A 24,199-nucleotide genomic window follows, 5' to 3' on the forward strand; every position below is an offset into this window, starting at 1 on the left:
GAAGTGAATTTTTGACTTTCAATTTATGACATTTATGACATCAATAAATATAAAAAATATCTCAGTGTTGTTATTGCATGGCTCTGTCATTTTGTAAAATGCTGCAAAATTCACTATTTCTGTTTCTTGCATCGTCTGAGGTCGACTACACAGTACTTTAATATCATCATGTTGACCGCTTTTCAGTACTTTGATTTTAGTTGCTAATTATTCAGATATGGTATGTTTTGAAACTTTTCATATCAGAATTAATGACCATCTGAATTCGGCCTAATTTTTGAATAAGATGAAATTGCTTGTCACAAGATCTCTTTAGAAATGCTACTGACCATGAATCTACATACCCTGACTACAATGCTATCAGAGCTGCCTTTATACATGGTCAAAATTAATGCTATGAAACTCGTCAATCTTTCAAGTCCACCTTATAGCATGCTTTCAATCATTTAAAATGGACCAAAGTTCACTCATTAAGATATATTTACACTCCCTGTAGTGAACAATGAGGAAATTGATCTATACATACCTGCTATTCATGCTATAAAATGATGAACAAAATTGTGTCAATATACAAATTTATTGCTTTGCATCAGATACATGTATTTATGCAAGTTAGCAGCTATATCACCATGGTAACACATGAAACATATCTTGACTAGATGTGACAAATAATGGGCAAAAGCCAAAAAAGTCGCCCATTTAAATTTAGTTCCTTTTCTCTTTAAATTCAAAATTTTCAACATAAAAATGCCTTCATTTGTTTGTGTAGTGCTGAAATAATTTATCTCATTTTTTTCAATTGGGTGTGCAAATTTACAAATGTTAAGTAGAGACACAAAATGGAATGTCAGTGTTCATCATAATGGAATGATAACAATGGAAATACTGAAAAAAATAGTCAACAGAAAAGCAGGTGTAAAAATTAACAGAAGCCTGGGCCGGGTTCCTAGCTTGCCCAGCCCTGGCCTAGTGGTCAATTTGTCACAACACAAGGATTCTCTCTCTGTGGAAATTAAAAATAAGGAATCTATTCTGGAAATATTCACAACCATTCAACTTTATCACGGAATCTTGTAGTAAATTATAAAACAAGTCAAAATATCTCTACTGATGTCTTACACCATAAAATGTCCTATAGCACAGAGAAATAAAATATACAGGAATATTGGTATATATATATAAATATTACTAATATCAACAGTTAGAATTGGTAAAAATTTTAATAAGTTCAAGTTAAAAAAAATCAACAACCTCTACATTAATTTTGTATAATATAAAAATGAAAACCATGAAATTGTGTGCTATGGAATGAAAGTAGGAAAACATATAGCTGCTGAACGATGTACGTTATCTTTCCCGTATATAATGTATGATGAGGGTGCATGTTGTATCATGGTTTCTCTATCACAAACTTGTTCAACTGCTAATCTATTTGTATGGAATATATAATCATATAAAACCTTATATCTGTACAAAATTTACAATGTATCAACAGCGTGCCTCTATTTACATTATTATATGATTGATCAGACATGCACCAACATTAGATGCTTTGTTCAATGAACCCTGTTAAATGTTTACAGCTTTATAAGCACTTTAAGATGGTTCTTTTCTTACATGATCAGATGACTGAAAAAAAATTTAAGTTGAAAACTACACTTCCAACATGCACTAAAAATTACATAGAAAAGTCAGAAAAGAAAAGAATTTTCTCTTTCTTAACATGCTTAAATGCCCTCCAATTGTTTCTTATTACACCCCCAACTACAAATTTAATAAAAAAGAAAATGAAATCAATAAATCTTGCTAATGCTATAGCTAATTTACAAATTAGGAAATCACATCTGAAAAGCTAGCTACTTTCATTTTCACAACCTATATTGATATAATACAGTTTCTCTGGGAAATATTAAAAGGACACATTATAAATTTCTGCACATTAATTTTCTTTATAATATCAAAGTATCACATGAAAAATGTTTTAGCAAAAATATACTTCATAATTTGCCAAAATAATAAAAAAAAAAAAACAACAATAGTAACATGATACCGGTATGATATAATTTAACACTGCACTCCAATGGTCTGTTGACGATAAAATCCTGATGTTCGTTATTCTAAGGAATCCCAATCAGTAATAAAAATGATAGACTCCCCTCAGTACACCCGTACTCAACGACTTTTCTCTGACAAAAAAATGAAATCATTTGTAAAATGCTATTCACTTTCACTTTCATTTTCCATTATGAAGTTGAGATTCAATATTTCTAAGTGTTTTAGATGCTTTTGGTTTCTCCTTAGGGGTATTCTCACCAGCTTCTTGAGCGAAAAATTTCATTTTGTCTCTGAAGGACATACGATCTGAAGCAGGTTTCTTGGAGAAGGCATTACCACTCTGAGCCTCCTTCTGGGCCATGATCCTACTCCTAGGATCACGATACACTTCCTGTGATCCTACAACTGTAGGAGTTATTTCTGCTGTTTTGTATGATACATGATTTTGCTGTGGTGTGCCACTTGAATCAAATACATTGTCCTGAGGGGCATGATCAGGGGTAGGTGGCTGACCATATGGAGAATGGGGTTCGTTCTGATCAGATGTGGATGATCGATATGAAGACTGTGATGCATAAGGAGTTCTATCACTCTCACTGCCTACACTGTATGTGTTACGGGTCTCTAATTGTGTGTTAAATGACACTGACTTCTTAGGAACAGTTTCTGGTACATATCTCAAATTAGAATTATTATTGTTCATGTTACGGAAGCCATTTTGTATTTCTGGGTTCCTCTCATTTTGTCTATTCATATTGTGGACATCGTATGAGGACCCCCTGACGGGTGGAGCAGGTGCCCCAAATTGTGAGTGGGCCGGTAAGTTGGCGTACTGTTGGTTATAACCCTGGGGCTGGCTTTGTAATCTGAGTGCCTCAAGACGCTGGGTCTCCTCCCTCACACGAAGTTCCTGGTCCCGCTTCTCTTGCTCTCGTCTCTCCCGCTCCCGCATTTCTATTTCCCGTCGCTGCTGTTCTTCCTGCCTCTGTCGTGCCTCTGCTCGGAGTCGCGCTTCTTCCTGTTCACGCTGGGCCTCCAGCTCTCGTAATCTTTCTCTTTCCTAAAAATAAAAAAAAATATTGAAAGGACCTTTGCTAAAATCTTTACGATACTGAATGTGTACAGTATTTCCTCAGTCCATACTGACTTCTATTCATTGTTATTTTTCATATAATTGCTTTACTAGGATTCTCATACAACAACAAGAAAATCTCAATCAAACAGTTCTAGTAAAATTTCTTGTAGAAGATGCATTGTCAACAATTATTTTGTTGATATCTGGGGAATATCAGAGTTACTTCTTACCATTTCTTTCCGTCTTTGCTCTTCTTCTTGTTTTTTCTTCTTTAATTTCTCCTCCTCCATCAACATGACCCTCTTCTGTTCCTCATAATCCTGTCTCTGCTTCTCTCTGATATCCTGAAACAAAATACACACTGTACATGTAATGATCAAACTCACAGGAATACACACTGTATGTGTAATGTTCAAACTCAATTTGTAGAAAAATTACTGGAAGTTATTGTACATGGATTTTTAAAAGAGCCAGCCAGTTTAACATAATTAGCAATTAAGACATACTATGGTCCAGGTATATTCCAATACCGGTATACAACACATACCCTCTGTTTACACTGGTATTTTTCCTGTTTGCATAATTTCCATTCCTGTCTCATATATAATTGTGTATATTCTATTTATTTACACATACCCTCTGTTTACACTGTCTCTCTCATATATAATTGTGTATATTCTATTTATTTACACATACCCTCTGTTTACGCTGTCTCTCATATATAATTATGTATATTCTATTTATATACATATACCCTCTGTTTACCTTGTCTCTCGTATATATAATTATATATATTCTATCTTTTTTAAATATACCCTATTTATGCTATCTCGTATATATAATTATGTAACTATATTCTATTTATTTACACATACCCTCTGTTTACACTGTCTCTCTTATATATAATTATGTATATTCTATTTATTTACACATACCCTCTGTTTACACTGTCTCTCTTATATATAATTATGTATATTCTATTTATTTACACATACCCTCCGTTTACACTGTCTCTCTTATATATAATTATGTATATTCTATTTATTTACACATACCCTCTGTTTACGCTGTCTCTCGTGTAAATAATTATGTATATTCTATTTATTTACACATACCCTCTGTTTACGCTGTCTCTTGTATATAATTATGTACAGGCGACTCACGATGGCTAGAACTCCGATCTCTCGAAGTTCTCGATCTCTGGAAGTGAACCTCCGGTCCCGTTTTTTTCCTCTATATAACTAAGCAAATTTACTCCTGATCTCTCGAACTCCCGATCTCTCGAAGTTCTCTATCTCTCGAACCAAGACCTTGGTCCCGTTACACATATTTCATTGTTTTTTACTCTCTATCTCTCAAAGTTTTGATTGCGCATGTATACATGTCAATCAAGCGTAAAATTAATTCAGCTTGGACTTACCTGGATAACAGTAAACGCCTGGGGCTGGGATGGACGTGTTAATTGGGTGTTTACATAGATGATACTGCACCTGTGAGTCGTCCGAGTATTGATATAATTAATTGGTTAATTGGTAAATTATAAACAAATCGCTTCACAACTTATTTTGATTGGACGAGACGATAATTTTGAGAATATAATTTAGGGACGTGTCAGAAATTTTCCATTGATTATGAACTTTAATATTATTAGAGTCAACACAATCCCAGTTTTGCAAACATTGCACAAGAAATCCTATCTCAAGAATTGTATACCAATTACAAGCAATCTTGTGAAGGACCGATCAAGCCCGCGCCCGGGGGTTAGCAAAATCGACAATTGCTATTCAGCTCTCATGTAATCATGAAATGAGAACAAATAAATATTGAAACTTAAATTAATCATTTTATTTAAACGATCACTGCTGTTGAAATCAAGTGAATTACCTGTAAAATACGAATGAAAAGGTGTAATGACATTATCAACATATACTTCCGGTATGTATAATAGTAGAGCAATGATGATCGAAACTGAAAATTCCTGATTTTATTCACTTTCTATCTCTCGAACCCCCGATCTCACGAACTTTTCTTACGGTCCCTTGTACTTCGAGAGATCGAGAGTCACCTGTATATTCTATTTATCTACACATACCCTCTGTTTACGCTGTCACTCGCATATATAACTATGTATATTCTATTTATCTACACATACCCTCTGTTTACGCTGTCTCTCATATATATATTTATGTATATTCTATTTATCTACACATACCCTCTGTTTACCCTGTCTCTCGTATATATAACTATGTATATTCTATTTATCTACACATACCCTCTGTTTACGCTGTCTCTCGTATATATATTTATGTATATTCTATTTATCTACACTTACCCTCTGTTTACGCTGGTATTCTTCCTGTTCCCGTAATTTCCGTTCCTGTCTCTTTTGCAGTCTCTGTTGTCTTTCCTCTCTCTCCAACTCAAAAATTTCCAGCTTTCTCTCGAGCCTGTAAAACACAAGTCACCAGCTGATAAACTTCATAATCAAATACTTCTTGTCATTTACACTGAACACATCACATCTTTACATGCAAAGCAAGATCTCACTTATGTTTAAAATTTGATCCTCATACAGTAGATGTACATTTTCCACATGGAATTAATGTATGCGTTCACAACTTTTCCACTGAAACTTATCACGACATACTTTAAGTGCATTTAAGACATACAAAGGCAATACAAGAAATCCCATAATTTTCTACTTGTGGATTGAACCGAAATTGTGATTCAGCAGAATTACGACTCCCCCGAAAAAAGTATGTAACTATACGGTATTATAGAAGTATTTATTTTTATATGGAATTGCACAAGTCCATCCCTGACTATACTTCTGTTTGTTTGTGCTGCTGAACACATGGTGCAGTATGAAAGCATAAATTCTGTGTTGCTGAAATACTGACACAGTGGGCTCCAATAAAGCACCTGTCATATAAACACAGCCTGAACCATTCACAAAACCCTCTTCAACATGTAACTGTAACTTTTTACTTACTCTACATACATGCTTTTAGCTTCCTGATGACTTTAAAAACATCATAATATTGGGTTAATGTTTTCAAAAGTAAAAATTCCTATTTTAATTGACTGTAACTTAAAGTCAGACAGAATTTGGAAACAGTCAATTACATTAATACAGTTGAACTTAGGAATCCTGAACACCGATATCTCGAATACCATGGATATGTCAAGGTGATTTGGAAGTCTCAACCACATATTCCTTTCGTGTTTTACCCGTGATATCTCTCAGCTTTTTTCTGTCTCATGGAGTTCGAGATAGAGAGGTTAGACTGTAATAATTGATTACAATTACCTATAGATTTTCTGATATTACTCTTATTTTGGCATTATACATATTTGATTAGATTAAAATCATTACCTTCAAAATGTAACCCTGATTGCTTACATTAGTTTACAAAGGTTTTAGCACAAAATAATGGATCATGTAATTGTGCTACATTTAGTTATTGTTTTTAAAAGCATTCAATTGTCATTAATTTGAATCTCTTTAGGGGGGTAGGGGGATGGGAGGAATGTGGATTCCTTGCTTTTTACTGTAAATGAAAAATAAACAAAGCTTGTTTCATTATTTACCTCTGCATGCGATCTTTTTCTCTCTCGTACTCCTCGTACAACTGTTTCTGGTTCAGTTCCTCTAGCTTCCTCTGTGCCTTACCAATGTCTTCCTGTATTGTCTGAATCAGGAACTCCCTGCCCTAAAGATCACAGGTCATATTGTCACAATGAGAAAATAATTCAGTATCATTTAATTTCATAAAACTTTCTTTCACATGAAAACAGGCTTTTCCTGAGAATGAATCCATTTCAGTCTGATTAACAATATAAAAAGCATACAGTTGTGTGTTATGTGCTTTTGCTCTATTAGTCACAGTGAATGTGAAGTTATACCATTACAGGTAATTACATTAATTTGAGAGATGAGAGATAATATACGGTATCAGTCAGTGCTTCATTAAAACAGGATAGAAATAGGTGCAATACTTGCGTGAGATAATTATCTGATGTTAACAGCAGAAATAGAGAGTTAATTGGTGCACACTTACTACCTGCGTGCGACTCGTTATCTCATTGTCAGAGTCCTCGTCATCTTCATCTCTGTTGGCACACTCCTGTACGCGACGCTGAAATTCCTGTTCCAGGCGTAACTTCCTCAGTCTGTCTTGTTCCTGGGGTGATAGATATGGCCTAGATTCCAGGTCATTTATTTCTTGTTCTCGTAGCCTACTCATCTCCTCCTCTCGAGCTTTGTTCAGTTTCTCCTGCTCCTCTCGATCCCATGGTGACACCAGAGGCCCTCCATCTTTCTGTGACCTCTGTGTGACCTCGGTGACCTCTGACATTAATCTGTGTTTTGATAACTGGGGATCCATCTTCATGGGAGGTAATGATCTTGCTTTAGGATCATATGATTCATACAAATTTTGATTGGATGGTTGTTGTAAGGAGGAGTCAAATGTTCTGTTCTGCTTCTCATATAAAATATTCTGGTAATCATTACTAGGTTGCTGAAATCTGTTAGGCAGGGTAGCTGAGTGGGGAGGTTGTTGCATAAACTGTTGCTGGGGTTCTACGTATCCCATGTTCCTTTGCTGCTGGGGTTGCACTCTCTGTTTTGGTTGGTTGAATCGTCCTTGCTGTTGGAAACCACCTGGAGGTCCAAATCTTGGGTCAGTTGAATTTGCATACTGAGGATCTAGAGAATAGTCCCCAGCTGGAGGAGGGGGTAAGGGAGGTAACTCCTCTGGTAGATCTTCAGGAGCTGGGGGAGGTGGAAGCTCAGGGGGTATTTCCTGGGGAGGGGGAGGCAACTCAGGGCTCTGATGTGTTTGTGGGGGATACTGATTATCTCTTGGGGGAGTGAATTTGCCCCGGGGTAGACTGTTGGCCCTTGGATCACTCTGGTAGCCTGCACTATGTGGAGGCATTCCTCTTCCTTGTATGTAGCCTGGCTGGGAAGAGGGAACTTTGGGGGACCTTTGTTCTGGTTGTTGTTGGATTTTGGGCTCAAAGAAATGTGACTGGGTCTGTCTGTTATCTACCTCTACTCTAGGAATGTTTGCTGGGGTGACTTTTGGAGCATTTGGTTTGGGAGCCACAGAAGGTTTTGGCATTGTTTGGGGAGGTGCTCTCTTCACCTCTGTTTCAGCTGGTTTTAACTGGTGGAATGCAGGTGAGGGTTCATTCTGCCTTGGAGAGGTATTCTCATAAAAGTTCAGTTGCCTGGATTCATTGCTGGCTGTGTATCTTGGAATGTCACTTTGGTTTACATAACCACTCTGCATCTGTTGTTGCTGCTGCTGTGCTCTCATGTTCATATAATTTGGATCTCTTTCGTTATCGAAGCTCCTCTCGTGGGGTGACTGATGTGGAGAATGCTGAGGCTGTCCATACCTCTGATGCATCTCCTGCATCTTTCCAACATTGACCTCCATTGATTTAGGTCGCTCCTCTCGCCCGAAGTCCGGTTGGTGCTGATGAGGGTAGTATGCAGACTGTGGCCTCTCGTCACGACTGCTTGCCCCCGAGTGTCGGGACGATGGAGAACCCTGTTCTACAGTCTCGCGTAACTGAGGTTTCACAAAATGTCCAGGAGGAACATTATGGTTCACATCAGTATATCCAAGATTGCGCATTGGATCTTGCTGGATTCTAGGAATTCTGGGATCTACACTGGGATGATTCTCATAATCGTTTCCCCGAGGATCATTACGTCCCTGATTATAATAGTCTTGGAACGGAACATTAGGATTCTGAAGAGCCCCGACAGATGCTGCTGGCCTCATGTTGTGCTGGTGATGTGGAGGGTCTCGATGATCAAATGAATTGTCTACGTGGAGGTTAGCCATGGATTTGGACTTTGTCTCGTGGTCTCTAGGGTCCCTGTGGTGAGGCGGACGATGAGGGGAATGCTGGGGTTGTTCTCGAAGAGGTCTCCCTCCTGGCATCATAGATTCACCTGAAAAGAATACAGTATCACAAGTAAACACAAGATCAGCACAGCAAAATCAAGGGCATTCTAAGAATCCATATTTTAACAATTTAAAGTTAACTTTTTGTCTTTGCCTATTGGTGTAATATTTATTTTAAAGTTAAATATGTTTGCAATATATGCTTGTAAACAACACTACAATTTAAAGACTGATGGTTTTTTTAAACCCATTTCCATTAATTCCAGCTGTGGACATTGAACTTACGACCACCTCTGCCAAGTTGAACTTGATTCTTTGAATTTCTGGGTAGTGAACCATGTCCTGACATTAACATGGTTGAATTTGCAGAGGAACTTAGTGAACTTCTATCCCACGAGTCCCTCATTGTGCTGTTCAGCATGTGTGGACTCACTGGTGAGAACACTGGGTATGGCAAGTTCAAAGGCTCACCCGAGTCATAATTTGAGTTTTTAGATTCTCTGGAATCACTGATCCCACTGTCTGAGTTAGTATTTTTCATTGAGGCCTTAAACATATTGTATGACACCACTGGTGACAAAACGCCGTAACTGTGCAGGGAGTCACTTCCTCTGGCCGAATCATAACTCTCTCCGAGATAAAAGTCACCTCGAGACGGGATGTGAAGATCATTGGATTTACTCCTCTGGTGGTGGACCACTCTCGGAGGAGGCTGTCTCGAGTTCAGGGGCTGAGACGTTTGTCTAACATGTCTCTGAAATACCTGCTGGGAATGACCTTGAGAGGACTGCTGTAGGTGACCTTGAGGTGTTTGTTTGTATGGACTAGAAGGACGAGTATAGTCCATGTGTGAAGCTGAATGACTTCTGACATGTTGCGAGACTAGCTTTGCAGGACCCTGGGGATTGTAAGGAGGCGGGGTAACAGCTTTGCTGTAGACCGTGTAGGAGATGGGATTATAATTTTGTTCTCGGTCCACTGACCCTACAGATTGGCTTCTTTGAAGACCATTGTTTTTCATTCTGTTATTGTGCCTGGCTTTCAGATTTTGGAATGAGCTACGAGAATTAGATTTGTCGACAGAAGCACTACTTATAGTTTGTTGTGTCTGGTAGGTTTGTCCTGTTGACAGAGTTTGGGGATTGTTTACAGAGTATTGTTGTTTTACATAGTGTTGGGGAATGTTTTCTGAATACTGCCTATTGTTGTGATGAGGGGGGATATTTCCTGAATACTGACTATTGTTGTAGTGCAGGGGGACATTCTGTTGAGTGTACACATATCTGGGTCTCTGCATTTCCCCAACAGATTTACTTCGGGGTCTATGTCCTTCCTGTCCTTGAGATCGGTATTGTTTGAGATCAGCTTGTAATTCTCTTAAATCCACCACACTTTCTCTCTTTTGATGGTTTCTCTTTTGTTGGGGCTTAATATTGGACTGAGATGCTGGTCTTGGAGCTATCTTATCTACAATTCCAATGTTAACCCTTGCCTCCTCCTCTAAGTCTGAGGCACTCTTGCTGCGGGGGTTTTGGTAAGAAAATGCCCCTGGTGCTGACTCGGGGTCAGGCTTCCTATTTCCTATCACAGCATGTAAATCTGCCTCCAGGATGATGCGCCAGAGTGCATCCTTACGTCCGTATATCATCTCCATCTCTTTACTGGAGATTCCAGATCTATATTCTGGTTAAAATGCAATATATTCAAGTTTATGCAAGAACACAGCATGCATGTTAACCCTATCATGTATTGAGAATCTGAGAAAAAATGAACATTTCATAGAGGCATTTTGTTCAATATAAAGTATAATTTTTAGTAAAAGACAAAGCACATTGAAAAAATTTATCTAAAATTTTTTTATTATTATGCCTCTACATCAAAACATCATTTCTTCTCACCTTCAAACTCTGCTTTGGCCCTAACAACCCTATATCCTTGACCCTTGCCTACTTAACCTTTGCCTTTTGACCCCATTCTGCGTAATACTTACTATTAAGAGCTGGGGAGGATCGATTATGAGGGCTCTGCATGGATTGTTTTTGTCGGGGGTCCATCCCATGCTGGGCTGACCGGCCCCGATCCATGTCTGGTGCTGCGTTATATGGGGGCGGTCCTTCCTCTTGTGGGCGATGCTTGTTACTTTGCGGACTTGATGGTTTCTTTGGTGATGCTAAAAAACAAAGGGAAATAAAGTTAAATTATATAAACATGTTTGTACATGTAAATTGTGCAGTAATTTTGTGTGCAACATATACATAAAAAAAATGGTTTACAACATTTAAGATATAAGAAATCAGGTAAACAGTGAAACAAGCTATGCCTCTGGTCTTGAACAGAAGGGGATTATAAGACATGGTTTTGAGTGTCCAATGCCCATCTACTAAATCAGTTGTAAATATTGGAGCCCTTACACTCAGAGACAGAAGGCAACCCATTAGTATTAGTTGTGTACAGTACTGTCGTTTGACCAGTTGCGAATAGGGAACCAATTAGGCGGTGCTTTAAATATATGACGCCATTATTTCAAAATCTAATTTGTTTGTCAAAGTAGTTCAATGACTTGAGGAATTAAATGATGTTTCATAAAAGTTCAGCCTTTCAAAAAAACTTTTTATTTTAGGAAGTTAACATGGGTACTCAGTTTACTAGTTAAGAATAAGCCGACAAGTTCTGAATACCGTAGCGGTCCCCATGCAATTCGACCCTAAACTAAAAATATCCGTCCCACACATTATCAGTTGACATGCCTAGGAAAAGTTAAAATAAATGCTTACCAGTAAGTGGTATTTCCAAAGGATAAAGAGAAATAAAAGTCACGTTAACAATGAAGAAATGACAGAAAACTAACGTATTATATAGTGTTTATACATGTAATGAGTATTTGGAACTAGTAAAATGACAACACGAAAATATTCCGATATCTTCCAGTGGTTTATTTATTTTCGGCAAGCTTTTGGTATTTGTTAAAATACAAATGAAACTTACTTTTGATAGTTGAAATGTTGTTTTATGTGAAAAATTGACGTCTTTACAGACGTTTTTCTGCAGACAAACGCGTCGCGGTGATTCAAATTTGTTGCATTTTAAAAGTATGTCACCTGTTTCAAGTACGATAGCGAACACAAACTGACCATAAAAAATTAAAACTTCACATAATTCTAACACTCATAAATAAGCCTTCATACCATATGTATGAATTTTTGTATACACTTTTGAATTTATTAATTATCAGCTCTTAAATTATTAATTATTTGGAACTGATCAATATTTGGAACTGGTCAAATGACTGTACTATTTGCACAATTTCCTATCCAGAACTTCACCTCCCTAGGTTATATTTTATGTAATATAATTATACAGGTCTATTTGTGTGAAGTTGATCTCTGGGTTATATCTTACATACATGTATATACAGGCCTATTTGTGTAATATTGATCTTTAGGTTTTATCTTATACAAGCCTATAAGTGTAATGTTGATATCAGGGTTATATCTTATGTATATACAGGCCTTTTTGTGTAATGTCCTTTCCAGAAGTTGACCTCTCTAAGTATAACTTATATACTAACCTCTTGGCATCACAGGGGAGGGCTGGCTAAGCAGGGTGGCCAGGCCATGGTAGAAAGCTCCTTGTTTGACGACCTTTAATGTCACTGTCTGACCAGTTCTGGTCATCAACTCTGCAGCCCTATAACAAGACAATGTACTGGTCAGTGAAAGTCGCAAAAATACATAGAAACAGAACAAAATAATGGTTATTAGATTCATAACACAGAATAAAATAATGGTCAATAGATTCAAAAGAAGTTGTATCACAATTCAGTGTCAGGAATTCCTGACCTTTCCAAGTACTTCTGTACTTCTGTACTTTCATGAGGGTCAATACTTGTGAGCAATCAAAATTTTACTGGTTCATGGGGACTTGATTTTGTGGGTAACTTGTACATACAGAAGATTAAATGAACCCATTCACTGACAAAGTTATCATTTGAGGAGATGTAAATTTGTGTAAAAGAGTGACCAACATTGGTATCCCAAGAACATGGATTTCATAGTATCCTTTTGGAGGCTAACAACTTTAAAATACATTTATTAATTCTATTTTTAGCATTATGAGCTAAGAACTCACTTATCCTGAGACAGGCCGACCAGTCCTTTGCCATCTACCTCCAATAACTGGTCCCCTGCCTGAAGTCGCCCATCCTGAAATAAAGGGCAAGACATGATTTAAGTTCTCGGTCATAAGAGCACTCACATAATTATCTTCATTTTTGTACACTTTACATCTACTTGTATGCAAAACACAAACCAAAATATTTCTCTGAATGGACAATGTTTAAGGCAGAATTTTTATTACATTTTATATCAAACATTCTAAATCTCCTTCAAACCTATTCTCTGATTCTAGAACAGAAATAGTGTCCAGTATTAGAAAAACTCTACACATAATATGAACGGTATTCTATCCATATAAACAAGCTGGATTGGGCAACAGCTTCAACCTATAAATATGTACTATTCTCTCAGCATATTGAAATGAAAAATTTTACCCTTACTCTATCAAAAAATTTTGGAATGCACATGCTCAAAAATTTAATTAAAATATAATTGAGACATACTTCATGTCAATGCACAGATAAATGACCCAGTCAAACATGACATAAGACTGTACTATATAAAGCAAGCGAGGCATTTAAACCTGACTGCAGAATTATGCAGCGTATTTGGACTACTGAACACCTGGTATGTCAATTACAGGTCAGCTTTACTTTGAAGTCGATCTTCACACAATCTGTTCAGTCAGAAGTCAATAAAAACCAAGCAAACAACACATATAAGAATAATTTACACAGGAAGACATAAAAGCAGATTTAAAATCATTTTACATCCAACCTAACAAAAGAGAAAGGTTTTAAAAGTTCTTTGTAGACAAACATAAGTGGCGCACATGATTTCTTCAAAGGAAAAAAATCCGATCCGATTTGATTTTTGTGATTAATATTTGACTGTCCCCCGGTCCTTACACCTCTTCCTTAATGTATCTCTGTGTAACGAACACTTTCATTGGGCGATCTGCCTCAAAGGGGAAAAAAGTGATGACCATTATTAGATAAGATCTTTTTGTTTTTTGCTTGATTAATTCCTGTGTATACTTCATCAACTCTTTACTCCCACGTCATTAAGCTCATCAGAATACAAGGAACTCTCGATCTCTACGGTGTGACTAATGCTAGGAATATATTTAATATGTGTAACAAAAGACGCCAGTAACAAGAAATTCTAGCATCACCAAGGATGACATAAGATGTAAATAATACCTGAAATACGTAACGCATGATAACAACTCTAGATTTACCTTTTTTAACGAGCTACTGTGAGAAGTATGTATGATAGGGTGTCTCAGGTTTGGATTATTCATGTAAGAAGTATTTGTGTGTGGGACTATCATCTAGAGCTCTTAAGAAATGAATTGCACATCACACCTTTTCTGAATTTGTATAAGGTATATAATATACTCACAATAGCAGCAGCACCACCTGGAACCACCGACTTAATGTAGATACCACTGAGTTTCTGTCCGTCACTCTGAAATAAATTAATTAAATATAAACTCTAAGCATGTAAATTCCAAGTCTAAAAATAAAACTGTGAATAGCATACATTGTGACAGTCAGTCATTCACTAATTAAACAAAGGTCTATTTTACCTTTGTTCTATAAAATTTGTAAAATTAATTACTGCAACTGACAAAATACTGACAAAAATGTTTCATCAGAAAAAAACATTAACATTGATTAAGAAGTATATAACAAAACTGTATTTGAAACATAATGAACTGTGCACATACAAGGATTTAATTGGTAAATCTATTTTTATTTTTTAAATAATGAGTTGATTCATGCCTTACTGTAAATAACCTATTAGATAACCTGTATTTATATTACATGTAGTCTTGAATTATGATATTTTTATCCAATGACACCATCTAGACACAGCTGATAATAATCTCAATGTAAAGTGATGATGCGTGATTTACACCGAGATAGAAGCTGTCAACAGTTATATATCCCCACTCTGATACCTACCTATAGATGTTAAAGGACCTGCCACGCCCACTTCTGTACAACTATCTGTAAACAACTCATTAGTTATTGTCAATGAACCCACCCCAACAATACAGTGGCATTATATAAGTCACTAATTATAAATCTGTAATATTCTGTAAACAGCAGAGTTTGAAGAATAACATTCACTTTTGTCTGACATGATGGAAACTAAGAACCCCCCCCCCCCCCCCCAATCATACATCCCAAAAATCTTTAATGTCTCCTTTTATTCCATTCCATCTTAGAGAAATCAGAGCTTTTTATCATCCCTGAAACCAATCCTAATATAAAATACCCTACGAGATTTTCCAGCAATAAAACAGACAAACACACAGACAAACTTCCACATTCCATTAGGGGTCAGTTCAGATTTAAATACCCAACACTGATAACAGGGAACATATCTGTCAACACAACAGATTAAATACTTTATAAATCCCCTTCCACATCACAAACAGATTATTACACCAACCTCACTCTTATCTCAAAATTAGTGTTTGATTTTGTAAGCTTTCTAGATTTTGTACAGGTGTGCAATTAGAACTTATTTACAACAGTAAACAAATCACACATGCAAATTATCAAAATCTATGATGGCCTGTGTATAGTTCACATTCCATGGATCTTTGTATCAATCTGTACATATTTTACAATTTAAATTTTGCTTTTAAATTCATTTCTACTTGTCAAATGTTCCCTATTTTTGGTTAAGTCAATTGAAATATTCTAAAAACTGATGCCTTCTAGGTATGTACCTTAATTAACTTAATTAGGATGCTAGAGAATTTAAACTTTGACACATTCCACAGTCATTACAATATAAATCACTCTTAATTAAAAACTAGGCATCACTTAAATAGCAAATCTAATGAGAAAATAAGGGATTAAATTTCCTAAACACTTTGTCCAAACTGATACCATTTTCATTATCATCAATAATTCATATTTTGGTGCATAAACGTATTCAATGTGTTGATGAACACTGTATATATTACATAGCTCTATGCTATTCCAGTGGTTTAGTGTTTAGATTCTGCCTGGTCACTAAGTTATTCAGACAATGACGAGGTTACCTGTCCTATACCTATTGTTTTACCTGTGTCTGAGATTAAAACACTGCCAATTAAATCAAGTGATTGGAAGATCTTACACGGATCTGTGCCATTAGAAGACAAATGTTCTGTAGATAGCTCAGGGACACTGATTAGGGATCTTTGATAAATCTGTACCATGGAGAACAATTGTGTTGTAAGGATTACGTGAGCAAACATTTCAATAGCAGAAAACACAGTCCTGGATCATCCCCAACACAACTCAGATCTACTGATTTAATTATCAGGATCAAGTAGGGGAATTCCAATACAAGACAACTCCCTCCAAAAAAAAGAGTTTATTTTTTATTTTATTTTAATGATGACAATTCCAACATTCTATATGTGGCTTTTCTTTGAAAGGTTACAGCTTTAAAAAAAAAAGTCTTTAATATATAATCTGCCTCACCTGAAATAACAGGTGAATTGCCACAATAATCTGTTGTTCTTTAAAACATTCTCAGTGCTCTCTTTTATATAGACTGAGGAATTATACATACTTGTCATTGTCAGAATGTCTCAATCTATTATCCTCATATCTCATTATTAAATAATAAAATTTTCATTCATAAATTTTCAAGCAAGTGTCAAATATACACGATGTTCAAGTCGATTTAGTTAATATAAAGTATAATTATGAAATCTGAAGGAAATGTCTGTAAAATTCACCAGGTATGTGTTCCAAAATTAACTTGCACACAGTTCTTATCAGTCTAACATAGAACCCAAAGTTCTTATCTCTCCTTATCAGCTCCACAAAATAAAACTTTCTCCAGTTTTTTTTAAAAAAGATTGGTAATCAGGACTGTTCAAACAAGACCATGGTGTGTTTAACTGAGATTGGGTACAATCTACTGAAGCTTTCTACTTGTTGATTGAGGAGAGCTTTTCCTAAGCAGTCAAAAGGCCTTAAGTAATGAGTTTTACCTTAACAAAATTCTGGACAAACAACAAATTCAAGGGAAGCCCAGTCCAAGAAAGTGATCAAAATCAACTTTTATTTGCTTAACAAAATTGTAGTTTTTAAGGAAACAATTCTAAATTCATGGAAGAAAAAAAATCCAATTAAAATCCCATTTTTCAGGCAAACATTATCTTAAAATATTGCCATTAAAATTGGCCATTTGATGTCTATCAGTGTTGTGGAAGATTAACAGATAATTATCTGTTCAATTTCAAAAGACAAAATGATAGAAAAGTGGTGAATTCTCTGTCTACAGACTCAGAACCTTAAAAGTTGTTAGTGCTTCCATCATATCAGACATATCAAGCATCAATAATCTTCAATACATAATGAAATTGTTCAGCCTAACATTAAATCAATTTGTCATCTCAGGAACACAGAATGACTAAGCTCTCAGACATCTTATGACATAACACCTGCATTCCTTGAGGGACAACCATTCAATAGCACTGTTACATAATTTTTGAAAAAAATTTTTTGGTTAATAGATATTCTGGGATAATTGAGTGAAATAAAATTGGGAAAAGCAAATTTTCATTAAATCAGAATGGACAAAAGTAACTTTAACATCACCAAACTGGCATCAGTAGGTTCCTGGATATTTACAAGGTGTTTACACGCGGCTGCAAAATGTGATAAACTGTTAGATCCACACGTTAAACTCTACAGATACTGTCTAGCACCAAGATTCTGGGAATTCTAGATGACTGTCATGGAAAGCAGCACTTTGCTGGTCACTGTCTCACAAAGTACTTCCCTTTATCATTAACTCCACTATTGTTTTGAACCTATTTACACCTGGAACTCCCAATAAAATCCTGCCCTGTTTAGTGGTCTAATCCAAAACTAAAAATCTTATTAGGTATGGTATAATGAATTTAAAACTCCGATTAAAACAAATCAGTCCTCACAAGTGTATGTTGGAGTAGAAAATCCCTCTCACTTTATAGAGTATATAGGTGTTTAACCCTCCGTGTTCCTGTGTAATTTCCGTCTTAAGCAGTATTAACATTACACAATTCTGGACACTGCTCTGTGCTGACCAGACCCCGCGACACAGATTTTTAAATTCAAAATACTATAAATCCCTCTGCTATCAAACGAAGAGAACTTAAAGCAAACATTCCCAGCTCTAAATAAAATGTGATGCAAACATTTAAATGACCCCTCGTCAAAGGTAAAAAACCACTCAGGTGAGACCAAACTTTAGTACAATCGACTGCAATCAACTGACAGATTCAAAAAAAAATCTAATCAAACATCTAGTGAGGTAACAGCGTTTTTGTACTAAAATAAATCGGGTGCCTCCGTATTCTTAAAAAGGTAAAGCTTGTGCTGATAACAGGGTCACCATAGGTCTCTACCTCTCTGTATTATTTATAGCCCACCTCTACACCCAGTAAGATAGATCTCTACCACTCCACAATATTTACCCAAGCTAGGTTGTTTTGGAGAGGCATTTTGCGAAAGTGGAATAAGCATGGTCAAAATTTTATAAACAAACATGAATGATGACTGCACAATACAGAAAATGATGATACATATATCAGGTAGTGACAAGGACTAAATAGGATGATTGAGAGTTTACACATTTCTGTACAGGGTGGAAAGGATCACCCCTAAATCAGCACCTGGTAACAAAGCCAAGGTCTTAGATGCAATGAAGCATAAATCCTCCCTTTTAACAAGAAAAATTGATAGTTCTATACCTCTTGCACTTGCGTTGCACTTAAAATGTTCTTGATACATCTGTATAACAGATATATCCCTCTTAGACATGATCAAAATGATGAAATGACTATGATCTCAATATAAAAAAAAAAAAAAAGGGTAAAAAAATGTTTGAACAGTTACTGATATTAATTTAAATTTTTTTTTAGAACATTGCTCGTGTTGCTTAGATTATTTGTTATATGTGCAGCATGACACATTTAGCATAACTTGGAATTTGACAATTATGTCTCTATCTGAGGAATTTCTCATCAATAATAAAGTTCTACTTTCACTTTGACCTATGACAAATGATAACATTCCTAGGAAATCTACAACCACTGTAAGTATTTACGATTAAGGTACACCCAATATCTACCTACATAATACAGTACAATTCGTTTTTTATCATACTGGTTTTATATCATACTTCTTTTTTTATCATAGATATCTGAAACACAAAACCATTTCTTAATAATTCATTATAAATTTTGTCTGTTATTATCATAGGTAAAAGTATACACTTCGCTTACTATAATAGAAAATGTCCGTCCGTAATATTTTTTTCACACCTTTTCACTCTTGGGACAATCAACAAAACAAAAGATAACACCTATCTACACTTGTGGTTCATGCACTGTCGCTTGTCTATACACAATGGCTTGATTTTCACTTTGAAATTTGCCGATAGTGAAAGACTGGGGAGATTAGTCTCACTTCAGTGCACTTACCTGAGCGATTGACAGGGAGTCTGTTTATTTCATGAAGTACATGACAGGATAACACGAACTCTTTTTTTTTTCATAACTTATTTTCTTCTTATGTTAATCCTGAATTGTACGTTCGTAATAAATACGTTTTACCAAATGTGTTGAAACTAAAATTAGTGTCAATATTAACCCAAGCTTTCTTACGCTTGGTGTCTGGATCAGTGTTCATAGTTAATTACATTTACAAAACTACCCGATTAATTAAGAAATGATTAAGTGAAATTAACTCTTTCACCAGACTGTCCAAGCGGCTTTGAATGCATATGCTCATCAGCGTATCAATTAATTTTAATTATACGGCGACATTAAGTGTAAATAGGTAATTTTTTATGTCTACTTTGGATGAATAAAAAAAACAATTTGAATGCATGCTGTGTTAATTTATTTAATATGTGACCAAAAAAAAAAAAAAAAAAACGAAACGAAACATTGGTAATTTGAATTGACCATAAATTAAAAATGAAAGTAGATCAAAATAAACAAGATGGATGCCAAGGAAATAGAAAATTGAGTTTGAAGCGTATTAAGCTTTATTTAAGTGAATTTATTTATAATAAAAAGTGGAAACAGTAAGTAAATATTGTGAAATGATATGTCAGTTAACTTGTATTCCAAATAAACCTAAAAAATCGAAATTATATGTAACGTAAGATGTATATTACATCCAATAATTTACACAAACGTCGTATCGTCAGCCGTCTGACATGAATTTCAGCTGACTATGGTTATTATAAAAGTCGCTTATTATAAAGTTTTGGCCTGACAAATAAACTATGATTATAAACGAATTGTACTGTACTCATAATTACAAAATGTGAAAATCAATGTTAATGCTTACACCAGGCTTGTATTTATTTTAAAAGTGCTAACATGTACATCTTTTGATGAATAGAAATATCAATATTCCAACAACAATATCATTCCCCCTTAAACATGTTAAAAGTACTCCTGCCTGTTTGAACCCAGACATTATACAAAGAGTCCGGTCACTCATAATAAACTGTGCCTCCATAGCCAGGACCTATTGATCTTAGACTTGTTCACCAGACTTACCCCAATGCCTACAGGACTGCAGAATCTGTAAACACTCTCTTTTTTAATGTACTGGCCACAGTTATTTATCACATACAGGTACAATGATTAAACCTCATGATTTTTAAATCAACAACTGCCAGATTTCAACGATTAAACAGCAATTTTAGAAACCGCTTCCAAAAATACGAATCATCTGTTGAATTCTGAACTCATGGACTCCTCTCTACCCATGTAAACAATCCACCTCAATCATACCTTCCTCTGTATCCCTGCCTCAACTTCGTACTGTCAAACATCTCCCTATCCATACCTATCTGTGTAACCCCCCTCCAATCTCTGTTCTATCAGAAAAGACAAGTCTCTCCATACCTATCTCTGTATCCCTGCCTCAATCTCTGTCCTGTCTAACATCTCCCTATCCATACCTATCTGTGTAACCCCCCTCCAATCTCTGTTCTATCAGAAAAGACAAGTCTCTCCATACCTATCTCTGTATCCCTGCCTCAATCTCTGTCCTGTCTAACATCTCCCTATCCATACCTATCTGTGTAACCCCTCTCCAATCTCTTTTCTATCAGAAAAGACAAGAATCTGCATACCTAAATCTGTATTCCTGCCTTATTCTCTGTCCTGTTAAACATCCATACCTACTGTCAACCCCCCCCCCCCCTTTTCCAATCTCTGACAAATCAAACAGAGATGACAAGTCTCCGCATCCATACCTCTCCCCTTACTTACTTTTTAACCCACATCAAACTCTGTCCTGTCAAACAGGAAAGCCTCTCCACACACTTGCCTTCATTTTCACCACACCACCTTTATAGTAAACCCCCCCTCCCCCCCATCACAAACATGACAAATATTGCTGCATGGACCTAATTGAAATCCTTTTAATGATCTTGTTACAGTATTCAAGGATTCAATACTACTAGCATTGTATGTGCACAGTTTCAAAGTGTCTGTCAGAAATTTTATGCTTATGTACACAAATTAAAATACAAGAGAACTGACCTTTGGTGTGGCTTCCACAATACTCAGTCCCATGCTACCCTTGACCTTGTTGAAGGTCACTGTGGCTATCTCCGGTTCCTTTGGTAACTGTTGCTGTGGGCGATCTCCGTGGTGACCAGCCTGTTGTGGGTGTTGATGGGGACCTTTCCGAACAGCCTATTAATGATAACAAATAACAGTCTGTACAGAAAGCATTAACGTCAACCTGGAAACATTTTTAGAATAAAAAGTTGAATAACTGGCCTTCTTCTGCTGAGGATGTGACCAAAGTTTAACTGCCGCCTTTCGCTGATGTCGAAGATTGAGAGAGATTTTATATAATTCATAAAACATCTTTCAGAAGCACCAGAATGTGATGAGTATACCTATGTGAATCAAATAATGACAACAACAAAGAGAATCAATGGTCACATTTATCAGTATTTAACATACAAAATGTCAATAGAAAGGCCAGTCTGAGGGCTTTATTACACTAAGTGTCCTGTGGCATATTCAGCTTCCATGTTAAGGATCTATTATTACTGAGTCATTTTTCAGAAACATTTACATCAAGAGAACATCATCCATTGTAAAACACCAAGTACAACAAGCAAAGAAATTGATTTTTTCCTTCTCATGCACAGATTTTAGAACTCCTATACATGTAGTACAATACAAAACAGAGAATTTTCTGTATACATTATTTTATATTTGACATATTGGAATATTGACTGATTTACCATGATTACAAGGATGGAATCACAATTATTTATTATCAAGCTCTGATTGTGCTTAGCACAATTTCTAATCATTGCATAAGATTTATAAAATGATCCACAAAATTCAGGACTGTCAAGATTCTACAGAACATTTCTACAGCCTTACACTGATCCAAGCAGAAACATATTTCCTCTCACCAAACACAAACTGCTTCATCGGCGTGATCATTCCCCGCTTTCTTAATTTATCACGACATGACATTCTCCTATATCTATTTCACATTTTATTTAGTAATTTTATACTTCATCATGACACTCAAGGATGATGCTGCCTCCTCAAACTGAACACAGTGTTCTACATCAACAACTTGTCACCCCAATCCCTAACCTTCTGTGTCTATCTATAGATCACACCAGGAATAAAGGAAACTCTGGTACAGAGAAAGTCTCCAAACTGTCACTGACACAAACTGAGGAAGGAATCAAATCTTGGATTACTGATGTGTGGAATCAGTCTAATTCAAATCATTTCCTTTGTTCTGCCTAGGGCCATTGTTGACAATACATATATCATAGAGATACAGAAGTCAATATAGAACTAATTCTGTTCTGTCGTAGCTCTGACTCTGGTGTGAACAGGTTACGTGTACACTCAGGTAATATATATATAATACATATACACCTCACAGTCACTGCAATCAACTCCCAACACTAAGTCATCACGTCATAAAAATTAATCACTACTGCATACCAATTAAGCTTGTATTTTACTTCATCATGGATATAAGGATATGTAAAATTAAAAAAATACTGAAAGCCAAAATTTCACATTTCCTGTAACCTCCTCCCCTCTTGGGATTTTGATTTCAAGCATCTGTGAATGGTTGACACCTGAACATTATCTCATCTGTTAAATTACACTATCTTTACTAGAAAAATTCAACTTTTAGAATGATAAAAAAAAGCTATATAAATAAAACAAATGCTAAAATAGACTGATCCATAGTTATCAAATCAGAAACTAGAAGGTGTAGACTAAACAGGAAAAAATCACAACATCTAGAAAATTTAACAAGATTAATCAATTCCAAAGAATCACTAGTACACATAATGCATGCAGACATTCCATCCAAAGACATTTCTACACAGTTCAAGGGTGGATTTAGGATTTACAAGGGTGTACATGTATGGATTAAAAGGGCACCAATAACATGCCTTTATCATTACCTTGTTGAAATACTGTAAACAAAATTTTCAAATCAAATTTTCTTTATATACCCTGATTAAGGATTAAAGTCAGCAGGAATAATACATCAATATGGAAATTTCCCTTCAGGAGAGTTTCCAGGAGAATTCTCTCTTCAAAGAATCCAACCATTGTTTTCTGCTATATCAATAACTCTTTTTACCATGTTTACAGCCTAGGATTTCACTTCATTTTTCCAATGTTTTGTTTCCCAAAAAAAAAAAAAAAAAAAAAAAAAAAAAAAAAGCATTGAGAAAGGATATTTTCACTGATCATAAAAAACATGACAAAGGAATTTAATCTGGACAACATGGGTATTAGTCTAAAACATAGAGACCAAGTCATCTGATACACAATATTGAAAAGAATAAAATGAAAGCAACAGCTGAACACTTAGTCCGACAGAAATTAGGAGTTAGGGGATATAAAAGAATATTTACATTTATTGTGTTTTTTTACTTAACTAACTAAGAAATTGATTTGAATGTCATTTTCATGTAAACTAACGCGT

At 35.7% G+C, this 24,199-nt stretch overlaps 1 protein-coding gene across 1 annotated transcript in view; it reads right to left on the reverse strand.

Annotated features, from left to right (window-relative positions):
* Positions 1–558: 558 nt before the first annotated feature.
* Positions 559–24,199, reverse strand: part of LOC133185216 (afadin-like) — a 49,138-nt gene continuing 25,497 nt past the window's right edge. Inside the window, exons 17-27 of the mRNA XM_061320313.1 lie at positions 21,745–21,900; positions 14,577–14,642; positions 13,186–13,259; positions 12,626–12,744; positions 11,048–11,227; positions 9,343–10,740; positions 7,195–9,104; positions 6,722–6,843; positions 5,463–5,577; positions 3,361–3,474; positions 559–3,115 (exon numbers count right to left, since the gene is read on the reverse strand). Of these exons, the coding sequence (XP_061176297.1) occupies positions 2,234–3,115; positions 3,361–3,474; positions 5,463–5,577; positions 6,722–6,843; positions 7,195–9,104; positions 9,343–10,740; positions 11,048–11,227; positions 12,626–12,744; positions 13,186–13,259; positions 14,577–14,642; positions 21,745–21,900 (5,136 nt within the window). The 3' untranslated portion in view covers positions 559–2,233. The remainder of the gene's footprint in view (positions 3,116–3,360; positions 3,475–5,462; positions 5,578–6,721; positions 6,844–7,194; positions 9,105–9,342; positions 10,741–11,047; positions 11,228–12,625; positions 12,745–13,185; positions 13,260–14,576; positions 14,643–21,744; positions 21,901–24,199) is intronic.

Source organism: Saccostrea echinata, unplaced genomic scaffold (assembly GCF_033153115.1).
Source record: "Saccostrea echinata isolate AGI-Se365-2 ecotype Australia unplaced genomic scaffold, CSIRO_AGI_Sech_v1 ptg000012l, whole genome shotgun sequence".
In the NCBI taxonomy this organism is placed as follows: Eukaryota; Metazoa; Mollusca; class Bivalvia; order Ostreida; family Ostreidae; genus Saccostrea; species Saccostrea echinata.